The sequence below is a fragment of the Nelumbo lutea genome, chromosome 1, assembly GCF_056320005.1.
Source record: "Nelumbo lutea isolate HS-2025 chromosome 1, American lotus-T2T, whole genome shotgun sequence".
In the NCBI taxonomy this organism is placed as follows: Eukaryota; Viridiplantae; Streptophyta; class Magnoliopsida; order Proteales; family Nelumbonaceae; genus Nelumbo; species Nelumbo lutea.
In genome coordinates this window covers 161916706-161927452 of record NC_142684.1, presented here as the reverse complement: position 1 = coordinate 161927452, position 10747 = coordinate 161916706, and the positions used below count along the sequence as shown (strand labels likewise).

The 10747-nt window shown below is 37.6% G+C and overlaps 1 protein-coding gene across 2 annotated transcripts in view; it reads left to right on the top strand.

Annotated features, from left to right (window-relative positions):
* The first annotated feature begins 371 nt into the window (after positions 1-371).
* LOC148878787 (uncharacterized) overlaps positions 372-10747 on the top strand; it is a 29335-nt gene continuing 18959 nt past the window's right edge. The window contains exons 1-2 of one of the 2 annotated variants that reach the window (XM_088960156.1): positions 584-780; positions 4092-4171. In XM_088960156.1, coding sequence (XP_088816282.1) covers positions 731-780; positions 4092-4171 — 130 coding nt within the window. In that variant the 5' untranslated portion in view covers positions 584-730. Of the gene's footprint in view, positions 781-4091; positions 4172-10747 lie in introns of both variants that reach the window. The other variant, XR_016104017.1, reaches the window with a different exon arrangement.

Below are 10747 nucleotides of genomic sequence, written 5' to 3'. Positions count from 1 at the left end.
TTTACTAGCTACAAGTTTTTTTTTTTTTTCTTCTGAAAATGGAGGTTTTTCACAAAAGAGTATTTATTGATCAGATGGGAGAGCTGACATGGATTCGCTAGAAAATTCTGATGACAAAAAATGGAAAATCTGTTAAATTTTGAACAAATGAGTGTAAGCATGAGGACACTTAACATACATTTTGTTCTGCTCAGAGTAGTAATCCTTTGCGACTAGTCAATCTGCTTAGATCTTAGATTACATCTCCCTAGTACATTAACATACATTTTGTTCCAGTATTTTCGCCTGTTCACTGAACTGAAAACAGTGATACCAGACATTTGGAGGTTATGGGTGCTCTATACATACAGAACTCATGGATGACTCAAGCTGCCTTGATCCCATTTGGAGCTCTATTACAGTAGCAAAACAAACATTCTGACCGTGTGCCAGTAGTTGTATACGAAGTTGGATCAGAAACAGGACAATCTTTCCAGTATCTGGACTGAGTGGCACGCAAGCCAGTGGCCTATTTGCAGTGGTCCCTGAAAGTTGAAGTACTACCACCCATTTGCCACTGAGCCCACTTATGTGTTGCTTAGGTAGGAGTGGTTCACTTCCATAGTGAATAATTTGCACTTCTTAGCCACTCACATCACAACTATTTCATAGTTGTTTTAGTACAGAAAATGAGAAAAGTTCAGCTACACTCCAGTCTTGGTGAGAAGAGTCTTTTGTGATACTTAAAGAGATGGATCAATCTTCAAACTCCAAAACCTCTACAAAGTTGGGAGAGCCAAGGTTAGAAGCTCTTAACCTCTTTTTTTTTTTTTTTTCTTAGCTTCATATATTTTTCTCTTTTCCCCCTCTTATTCTACAACTTCCCACTGTCATGGCTTTCTGCCGATTTAGTCAATGTCCGATATTTGATGTACCAGTTGACCTTTAACATAGGTTACTCATTATTCTAAATTATTCTCACTGAAGCTTGTATCTGCAGAAGATACCTGTCAAAGCTTCTCACCTAGTATCAGCGGGTTTATAGAGCCATAGTGTTAGTGGGATAGATGGAGAAATAAGGAGCCAGAAAAATAGTTGAGGTGATACTTCATGATGTATCTAAGGTTTCTACATATACCAGAAGACTGCTAACATTTTCTGTAGAATCTAGATCCAGATATAGGAATTCAATGGACTAAGCTTTGTGTGAATGATCCGATTCTGATATTCTACTTCTTTTCCTGAAGAGATGGATGATTATACTTATCATATATAGGGTAAAGTCCATTGAGGATGGAAATCAGTAAACCCTATACAATCTAATCTTCATGCAGTGTCCAGTATCACGAAACAATCCTGTTGGGACATACCCATTTCCTTAGCTTGCTTAGCTAGAACAAAAGAATAATCATCTCTTCAAGGGAGAAAGCCAGGAAATGCATTTGACATGTGCTCATTCTGTTAGTAGATAAAGAAAAACTAACTAAGTAATGCCCATTGGAAGACAATATTTGCAGATAAGAGACAACGATGCTTTAACAACTATTTTAATAGATTAAAGTGATGAAACCTAGCTAAGGGTGTAATGGAAAACAACTATTCAGCTTGGTAGAAATAACCTAGAGTTAGCCTGGTTAGTTGAACTTTCTGATCTCTAGGTAGTGTTAGTGTTAGATGCTGAAAAAGAATGAAGCAGAAAAAGGTGAAAGGGAAAGAAAACAAGATAAAAGAAGTGATGGATGACAAACCTAAGAAACTTAATTAAGGACAGCTACAGTCTGGCCTTGTAAGTATCCAAGACAACTAAGAGGCCCATTCTATTGGGATGGGCCTAACTGTGTTAAGCGTAGTCAGGGAAAGGAGGCCCCACGAGGATGCATGATGGTCACCATGGTCCCACTCAAAAGACCAAAATGATTTACCCATAATTGTGTAGACAAAATCAAAAAACCATTTGATTTTTAAGATATATCCTTTCATAGTATTAAGCAAGTATAATGGAAGGAAAATAAGTCAACTTCTACATGGAAAGAGGGTGACAGCTGGCTCGGCCATCTCCAAGTTTTCCTACCAAAAAAAAGGCGCTTTATGATTAAATTTAAATGATTGCTTTTATTTTCTAGATTTTTTTTATCAAATAATATTTCTCTTTGTTTTAAAATGAGTGTATATATGTATATATTTATCAGAAAGAGAATAGTATATGGGTACAAATTTTGCACCTGGTGCTATTTTGCATACACTTTTTTTGTAAGTATGATTTTCTACCCCTATCCAATACAACATTTGTACTTTTTTTTCTCACTAGCATTCATTGGCAGTGCAAATTTTGCATCCCAAAAATTCATATAAAATTTGCACCACCTTCCTCATACCTTAATTATCTCTCATCATGTACAATGATGAGGACCACATCATCTTATTTCCAACCTCACCTCCAAACAGTTAAACAATTACTCTTCTTCCCTATCTCCATTCTCTTTATATATGAGATGTGAATCATTTCATCCTATTTTATTTCTCACAAACAAATAACACAGTCAAATCTGAAGCAAAAATAAATCAATAGACAGCATATGTGCACTCCAATGACTTTATACCAGCTTAAATGAAATTCCCACTACAAACAAACTTGAGCCTTAATTAACATTTAATACAAAGAACACAATTGATATATTTAGACAAGATGCATAGATAAGGCATACATAGAAGTTTTCGTAGCACATCGAACATCTTGTGGTACATCAATTATCTAACATCCTGAGAAGGCAGAAGTCTATCCCTAACAAGTTGCATACAGTTTTCTTTTCCTTTCTCATCATTCTCTTAACTTAGAAGCAGTTCTAATCCAGATTAGGCCTGTAAGTTTCATCATATAAACTCATCTTTTCACTAATTAAACTTGGCGGTTACCCATCATCCAGGTTATTGTTTTCTAAATTTATAGCATTATAGAACCAAACTCATCTCTGGTTAGAATATACTTTAAATTTGGTTGCATGTTGCTTATTTATCAAGGATATCGGTACTTAGAGAATAAAAACGTAATCAATAACCTCAATTAACAGTTTAAGCTTTTAAGTTAAATGGTTCCTTTTGACATGGTATTATAACCTATTTGACCAAGTGCTTTAGCTAGCACTAAAATATCGATACGCTCGAAACCCAGGTTTCGGTATCGTCGTATCAATATCACCAAAACCATGTTTTTCTTAACATTTTTTTCATCAGATAATGATTAGAGGAATGCGGCCCATATCTTTGAACTTTTAAATTTTATAATCCAAGCACAACTAGGTACATCATTTCCCCCAATACAATTAGTTAAATTTTAACACAAGATATGGATGAGCATGTACTTATCCTCACTTCAAGGTCCAATGGGCTTTTGCATGAGATAATGTATAAGAAAATAAAAACTTATTAGGGACCTCACCTAACTACTTAAGCTTTTAAGTTAAATGGTTCCTTTAATAGATGGAGTAAGCACCACTTTTTTGCTTTTCTTTTTTTTCTTTTTTCTTAAATATGCTCTTGATAGTGTAGAGATGATGATAAGGGGGGAGTCAAGTTATTGGGTTAATGTTTGCCCCCCCAAAGCATCCCATATACCAACAACCAGGTTGGGTTAATGTTTGGCCCCCCGAAGAATTTTAGAAAAATGTTTTGGGTATGCAGAGTCACATTAATACTGATTTATCTCAATCCTGACCTAATTTGATTTCTTGAAATCCTAATTCTAACTTTAACAAAATCCATTATTTTTTCCTATGTCAATCTAATTTGTTTGAATTGAACTTTTGAGGTTGGACTTGAATTAGAATGACTTATTTACATATAATTATTGGGTCGGATTGAACAATGTCTTAATCTTAACTTAGCCCGAAACTTAATAAGATTCATATTTTTTAACTTTAACCTTAACAAAAACTTTAAACCGGACTTTCTGGTTGGATTTTAGGTGTAGAATACATCATAGGTGCACTTTAGGAATTTCCACCTATTCTCCATTCTTCCTCATCTCTCATTCTCTTGGCCTCCCTAAGAAAAAATTCTTAGCTCCGCCACTGATAATGATAATTAGCCAACTTTAATTTTTTATCCCTCTACAGGTGTTTAATAGGAGATGAATCAAGCTTGAAGAGAAGTGGTCGTGGTCTTAAGCTCACCTCCTGGGCTAAGTTCAAAAGAGGTTCACTCCCTTGAGCTTGTCATCCCTAGCTAGCTACTACCAATTTACCAAAGACGATAAAATTTTGGTGCCATTGTTAATATCTTTCTTGTGCTTGGAAACAAAAGCTACACCTTTCTGGTCTCAAACCCCCAAATTTTTTCTAGAATATATCAATTCAACTGGTCCCCCTCATACCTTCATTTGGAATCTATTATAAGTACTCAATAAGAAGTGATAAAAGTTATACTAAGGTTTTAAAAAATGACTCAAAATTGGAACCATTTTGGTCACCTGCTTTTAGGTCGATGGGACTGTTTTATTCGAATGAATGGCCCATTCCAATTTAAAAAATAAAAATAATAATAATTAAAATAAAAATAGCCAAAATTGTTGAATGGGTCAACAGATCGCCAACTAAATCATTGGTTTTTGGCCAAGAATCAGGTTAAGGGTGAAATAGAACTGGTTGCCTAGACTGTTCCCAGGCTGAATGGTAAACACTGAGTTATATAGGATTTTTGGAATTTAAGAAATAATTTTGAAAATCCATTAGGCTCTTATCTATATTATATAAAGCCAGTATTTGTATTGCCTTGATTTTAATGCATGCCATAAAAATTAAATTCGATTATATAATATATAATATTAACTTATATTCTTAAATGTATTTTTATCCTTTAATTGTACACATACATGGCCGTGACTTTACACTAGTTACAATAAATCCTCCCATTTACTGGTTTTTCCGAGGGTTAACCCTTTAGACACCTCTAGGTTTCAGCTGATAGGACAGTTCCTAGAAAACCTATAAATACTGAAATTTACCATTTGGGTTATAACCATTTTGTTTCTTAGCTGAGGGTCTCGTTTCAATGACTTGGAATCCGGTGGACCCATACTTTATCTAACCATTAATATCCTAATTGGCAATGAGAATCTTCCATTAGACTCACCCTAAAATAGTAATATTGACTTTCATCCAATCCCACCTCTATTTGAGTCAAACAAAAATACGTATATTTGAATCTTAGAAAATACTAACAAAAAAAAAAACCTCTATTACAGTCGGATTGGATGTGCACCTTTAACTGTTTGATGTAGTTAAATAACTCTCGACTACCCATTCTTACCTCTTTAATTATTTGCTTGTGCTCGTGTCTAAAACGATTTAGGAGGTTGATGTTAGTATCAGAAGACCATTTAAAGAAGGTTAAATAAACCCTAGAGATGAAGGTTTTTTTTCTTTTTCTTTTCCCTTAAAGCCCTTAGCTGCCTATGAGTTAGAATTATTTCAAACGTGTTTGTTTTTCAACTGAAGCTTCTTTTCTAAAATTATAGGATTTGAAAGGATATTTTAGGTAATTTTTGTTTAGCAGAGTTCTCCATTTTTCATTATTCTGTTTTCTTCATAGCATTAAAGCATATATAACAGAAGAATAAGTTTGTATTGGACGGGTGTTGAGTAGGCCTATCTACCACAAAAGGAGTAAAACCTATATGTATAACAAGTAGGCAACATTACGAGGGAGAAAGAATGATTGCAATTCCTACACTTATTTTTCTGCACTTTCTGACAGGTGCTCCATTAATTATTGACTTCCTACCCGAATAAAATAGGTTAGTACTCGGAAACCATTAAAGATAAACCCACCTTTAAAATCTAGTTTGGATTAATCGTATTATTATTCCTTGTTCAAATTTATAGATGGTCACTCCTAAAATTCAGGATACCACCCGGAGGCTGAGCTTTATGCATATTTATACAGAACATTCAGGATATTGAAAATATGGTTTGAGTTTGAACAAAAAAAATTGGCAACCTAGTTCAAATAATTCAGGCCAATTGTTAGTAATCATCCAAGCCGATCATACAAACAAGCCCATCACCATCAACTAATCTTAGTTTCAATGGAGGACTTAGTGGCTGAGGTTGACTTTCTTGAGCATGGACAAAGCAAAGTCGGAGGTTAGGGGAGAATAAGAATGAAGTTATCATTTGAGTTCAATTAGTGAGAAGATTGATTTGGTTCAATCCAAATTAAGCTTTGAAATAGAGTATGAATTCAATATATAAGCTCGATTGCTAATCAAGATGAGCTCAAATAATATAAAACTCAGCTCATGAATCTCACAAATCCAATATATAGGTTTAGTTTGTTTATCAAGCCTCAAGCCTAAACTTGAGCCTTATGTTTTTCTGTCAAGCTAAACTTGACTAATCTAATATTCAACTTGGCTCAGTTTATATACAGCCCTCCCCTAGTGGATGTTGTGAGAGCAGTTAGAAAGGTCACAGCCCTATAGGTGGGGTAGTAGAACGGGAATGTTTTCTTTCGAAGTGTTTAGTGTGGGACTTCTGTGGTGTTTACCCTAAGGTGGAAGTAACAGCTTCCTAGGTTAGGATAGACTGAATTAGAGATACAATTGAATCAAGCTGACGCAGCATGACGCACTTGACCAGAAGGATTATACCAGCACCGGACAATCGAGCGGCTTCATTCGTGTGAAGCTTTACGTAAAGAGTAAGCGTAGCCTTAGCAGACAAAAAAAAAAGTGGCGAAGGAATTCTTGTATATCTCGATTAAATTCAGAATATAATTATTTATAATACACATTGGTAGTCTTGTAGAATAACTAGGAAATTTAAATTTGTAAAACAACTAAAATAACTAGGAACTGGACTTGACGTCCACCGTTCGATAGCCACCATCATCCAATGCATGTTGGATACGTGAGTTGTCAACATTATTTACTGCATGGTTTTCTCTAGATGTCATTATCCGACGCATGTTCCCCTCTAGTTGTGAGTTGTCGCTGGCTGGTTCGGTGGGTCGTGAACTGGACCTCCATCATTCTCCCCCACTTGGAAGGAACTCGACCTCGAGTCATGATCGGGATATGCAAGTGTTGCTTCCGGTAAATAACGATGAAGATCAGCGACATTAAATGTTTTGGAAATACCCATGTGATATGGCAAGTCCACTATGTATGCATTGTCATTGATCTTCTTGATGATCTTGTATGGGCCGTACTTCCGAGTCTGTAGCTTGCTATGTTTCCCAGTGGGTATGCGTTCCTTCCTTAAATACCTGGTACCTGCGATGCCTGTCAATTGCAAGCTTATACTTTGCATTGGTCCTTTGAAGTGTCTGTTGTACTTCATCCTGTACTGACTGGATCTGTCCGGCTAACTGCTCTACTGAAGTACTAAGGCCTGGTACCCTGGGTAGCTTCACCAAGTCCAACGCATGGTTAGGTACTTTCATATACACAATAGAAAATGAAGATCTACCTATAGAGCTATGAACTGCGTTGTTGTAGGCAAACTCTGCATGCGTTATGGCAAAGTCCCACTGCTTTGGCCTTTTTCTACAAATGCTCTGGATCAGGTTACTCAGAGTTTGATTTACTACATCTGTTTGTCCATCAGTCTACGAATGAGTTGTACTGCTGAAATTCAAGGATGAGTCAAATAGCCTCCACAAGGTCATCCAGAAGTGACTTAAGAACCTCGTATCTCGATCCGACGTGATGGTCTTAGGCACCCCATGTAGACAGACAATCTCCCTGAATAATAGTTTGGCTATCGCTGTTGCATCCGCGGTCTTCTTGCATGGGAGGAAATGTGTCATCTTGGAAAACTGGTCAACAACCACAAAGACGGAATCCATATTTCTTGGAGTCTTTGGTAAGCCTAGCACGAAATCCATAGATAAGTCTTCCCAAATCGTAGTAGAAACAGGTAAAGGCATGTAAAGGCTAGTATTCTGGGTCTGTCCCTTAGCTGTCTGACATATATAGCACCTACTCATGATAGTAGTCACATCTCTTCTCAGTTTAGGCCAGTAGTAACACCCCTTGACAGCCTCAATCGTCTTGTCCCTCCTAAGGTGTCCTACTAAGCCGGCACCATGCAAATCCCTGATGATTTTCTCACGAAGGGAGATGCAACGAATGCACAGTTGGTCCCCCTTCATAAGAAATCCATCATGTACATAGAAATCACCCGCTGGCTACCGATTCATGCACTTTTCCCAAACCTACTTGAAGTCTTCATCTTGGGCGTATAGATCTTTCAAACATTCAAAGCCCACAATTTCGATACTGAGAGTTTTAATTAGGGCCGCACATATGCTCAAAGCATCGGCCACTATGTTCTGTTGTCCAAACTTATACACAATTTTGTATGGGAATTTATCAATAAAAGCAAACCACCTAGCATGCAGATCATGCCTCAACTGTTTTTGCTTACTTAAATACTTAAGAGCTTGATGGTCAGTGCATAGGACAAATTCTTTAGCAATCAAATAGTGTTCCCAGGTCTTCAATGCTCTCACAACAGTATAAAATTCTTTATCATAAGTGGACTACTTCTTCCTAGCTTCGCATAGCTTTGCACTAAAGAAAGCAACTGGTCTCTTTTCTTGTGATAACATAGCCCCTATGCCCACTCCACTAGCATCACACTCAACCTCAAATAATTTGTCAAAGCTTGGCAGTGCTAAGACAGGAGCGGTGATAATTTCTCTTTTATGAGAGCAAAACTTTGCTCTTGTTCCTCTCCCTACTGAAACTTACCATTTTTAAAACACTCAGTGATAGGAGCTACAATACTACTAAAGTGTTTGATAAACCGCCTATAGAAAGTTGCTAACCCATGGAAACGCCTTACGTTGGTGACGTTCGTTGGGGTTGGTCACTCCCTAATGGCTCACACTTTCTCCTCATCCACTTTAATTTCATCCTTACTTATAATGAAACCCAAGAACAATAAACTATCACTCATAAAAGTATACTTCTTTAAATTAGCATATAGTTTATTTTCCCTTAACGCACTCAATACCCCTCGGATATTTCCTATGTGTTCATCAACATACTTGCTATAAATCAAGATGTCATCAAAATATACCACAACAAATTTACCAATGAAAGGGTGTAGTACCTGATTCATTAGTCTCATGGTGCATTAGTTAGTCCAAAAGGCATGACTAACCACTCAAACAATCCATCCCTTGTCTTGAAAGTTGTCTTCCACTCATCTCCGAGATGGATTCTGATCTGATGATAACCACTCCTGAGATCGATCTTGGAAAAGACCACAGGCCCATCAAATTGATCAAGCATGTCATTCAGCCTAGGAATGGGAAACTTGTAGCCAATAGTGATCTTGTTGATTGCTCTACTGTCAACGCACATCCTCCAACTCCCATCTTTCTTCGGTGTTAATAATGCCGGTACCGCACAAGGACTCATGCTAACTTGGATGTGCCCCTTTTTCAATAGTTACTCTACCTTCTCCTGTAAAATCTTATTCTCTTTAGGACTCATTCTGTAGTGTGGCAGATTAGGTAGGCTAGCACCAGGAACAAAATCAACGTAGTGCTTAATGTCTCGCATGGGTGGAAGCTCATTAGGTAACTTGTCAAGAACTACATCATGAAACTCGTCGAGTAGTCCCTGTACTTCCACTGGGGTTTTGTTCTCCCCTAGTGGTTCACTCATGCTCTCCCCTTTTATAACCAGTAAGTGGACATCGCGGGTATCCTTACATTCCCTTACAAATTCAGAGCGGTGATGTGTTATGGTAAGAAAATTCCTCTCATTTGCCTTTGAAGCCTTGGTTTGGTTCTTTTCTGCCATAGGTAATAGTATATAGCACACACCCTCTTTCTCGAGCTAGTATGTGTTCTTCCTACCTAGGTGTTTGGCATCTGCATCAAACTTCCACGGCCTACCAAACAAAATATGGCAAACACCCATATCCACAATATCACAATAAACCTCATCAGTATACTTACCAATAGAGAATGGAACCTTGCAGCATTCCTCCACACGTACGCCCCCGACTTCCTTGATCCAACCAATCATGTAAGGGTTCGGGTGTTTCTCAAGAATTAGTTGCAGTTTTCATACCACATCTCTACCGATAATATTTTCCTGACTGCCGCTATCAATAATTAATTCAAATAACAGCCATGTACTATACACCTATTGCGAAACGACCGGTGTCGTTGTGTGGTATCTTTGCTTCTCTGAGATATTATTAGCTTCCTCACAATGCACGTGCACTCATCATGATCATAGGTACCTTCTTCATCCTCTCCATCGGGTCCACAATATACTTCATCATCACGAACTTCTTCCTCATCCCTCTCCACCATGTTAACTGCCTTTCTTATAGGACAGTCACTAGACCTATGCCCAACTTCATTGCACTTGAAGCACTAACTTGCATAGGGATTCATGGCTTTAGGAGGGTTTGAAGTATTACCTCGAGTGTTTCCTCCCGTTGCGGCCTTACTGGTGTTAACTACATTCGGCGGGTGGGAGGTTGTACTCCTTGGGTTGGCTTGCCCTTGTCGACTGCTGCCAGCCTGTTGTCGTTCCCAATATACCGTCGATAATTATCAGCTCGGATCCTCTCTTGGAACATTAACTCAGCCTTCAAAGCTAAGTTCCTAGCTTCCTGCACACTCAGAACCATCTGAACTCCAATCTTGTCTCGGATTGTAGGTTTCAAACTGCTCAAATAACGAGTTGCCTGTTGATTGTCACTTTTCGACAACTGGTTCCTTTCAGCCAATCTCAGAAATT